We start from the raw sequence: 1,515 nt of genomic DNA on the forward strand, positions 1-1,515 counted from the left end.
CCCAGAGGTTCTAGTCCCGCTCTCTCCAGGCTGGGTGCTGGGGGCCAGGCAAGTGGAGCCGCTTGCCCTAACCCCCTTGCTCTTGCTCCCCAGGCGTCCTCTTCGCCCGCCGGCCCCAGGCCACCCCAGCGCCCGGTGGAGGAAGCACCCAGAGCCGGCTGAACCCCGTGCCTGCCCCGAACCCACTGCTCTCAGCACCCTCACACAGCCACACTCCCACCAGCACCTTGCCATAGGGGAGACACTCTCCCATCCCGAAGGCAGCTGAGGGTGCCCAAGACCTGGGGGGCTGAGCTGTAGGACCCAGATGGGCCTCTGAGGTGGGATGGGAGTCCCAAAGATGCCCCTTGCTGCAATACTGAGCTGTGTCTGTGCAAGGCTGTGAGCACCCACATGGGCCCTTTTGTCTCTTATCCCTGCGCATGGGACCCCTTCCTCATGCTTGCCCTCTGACACCCTGCTTCTTTCCTGGGAACAGCCCCCAGGTGCCCCCCCCATACAGCTCCTGCCTGCCCTGCTGCCTGGGGCACCCCTGGGCCCCTCTTGCTGCATCCCCTACACATGGCAGCCTCGACACCCACCTCTGCACCCACTGCAGCCTCTTTACCCATCTCAGTTCACCCGCTGCAGCCCCTATGACCACCTAGATATGTACGCTCCATCCTCCACATCGCCACGCTCAGTCCACATGCTGCATCTCCTCCATCCTGACTCCCCTACACGCATCTCTATGCACGCTGCATCCCCTTAATGCACACCCTTGTTGCATATGCTGCATTCCCTGTACACATCCCCAGTGCACACCCTGCGTCCCTTATACACACCCTTGGTGCCTGCGTGACATCACCTCTGTACACCCTCAGTGCAAACACTGCAGCCCTTGTACACTGCAGCCCCTATACACTGCAGCCTACATACACTGCAACCCACATACGCTGCATCCCCTATATGCTGCACCTACTACCCACTGCCGACCTCCCTGTGTAGCCCTTCTGCACTCCCTGAGCTTGTTGCCCCCTCCCTGAGTCACCCAGAGGGTCCTGGGTTCCCCTTGGCTACCTCAAAGTGGTGGCATCTCATCCCCCTCGCCCAGGTCCTCGACTCAGGGGCCTCATCCTGGGGGGCAGATACTAGGGACATTGGTGGAACAGGTGGGGGGCAGATGTGACAGGTTGTTAGCTGGGCAGGGAGGGCTTAATTTTGAGGTGGGGCATGTGAACTGGGAGTTTTTTGGTGGGGGCAGAGCATGGAGGCCCAGCAGTGCCCCCACCACCAAAGACCACCCAGACACCGAGGTCCTCAGCCAGGGGCAGGGAGACAGAGGGCACTCCTAACTACCTCGTTGGGGCTGAGTGGGCACACCCTCGACCCCCCGGGGTGCCAAAGCAGGTGAGCGTCAAGGAGCGCTCACCTCTACCTCAGTATTTGGGGGGCTGGGGATAGGTGCTGCCGGGCTTCCCCCGGCACTCCCATTGCGGCTGCGCGACTCTGTGTATCTATTAAAGAAAATGTACT

At 61.4% G+C, this 1,515-nt stretch overlaps 1 protein-coding gene across 1 annotated transcript in view; it reads left to right on the forward strand.

The window, feature by feature from the left end:
• LOC104276775 (AT-rich interactive domain-containing protein 3A-like) overlaps window positions 1–236 on the forward strand; it is an 8,840-nt gene extending 8,604 nt beyond the window's left edge. The window contains 1 exon segment of the mRNA XM_009873206.1: window positions 94–236. Coding sequence (XP_009871508.1) covers window positions 94–236 — 143 coding nt within the window.
• Window positions 237–1,515: the final 1,279 nt, after the last annotated feature.

The sequence above is a fragment of the Apaloderma vittatum genome, unplaced genomic scaffold (genome assembly GCF_000703405.1).
Source record: "Apaloderma vittatum isolate BGI_N311 unplaced genomic scaffold, ASM70340v1 scaffold33567, whole genome shotgun sequence".
In the NCBI taxonomy this organism is placed as follows: Eukaryota; Metazoa; Chordata; class Aves; order Trogoniformes; family Trogonidae; genus Apaloderma; species Apaloderma vittatum.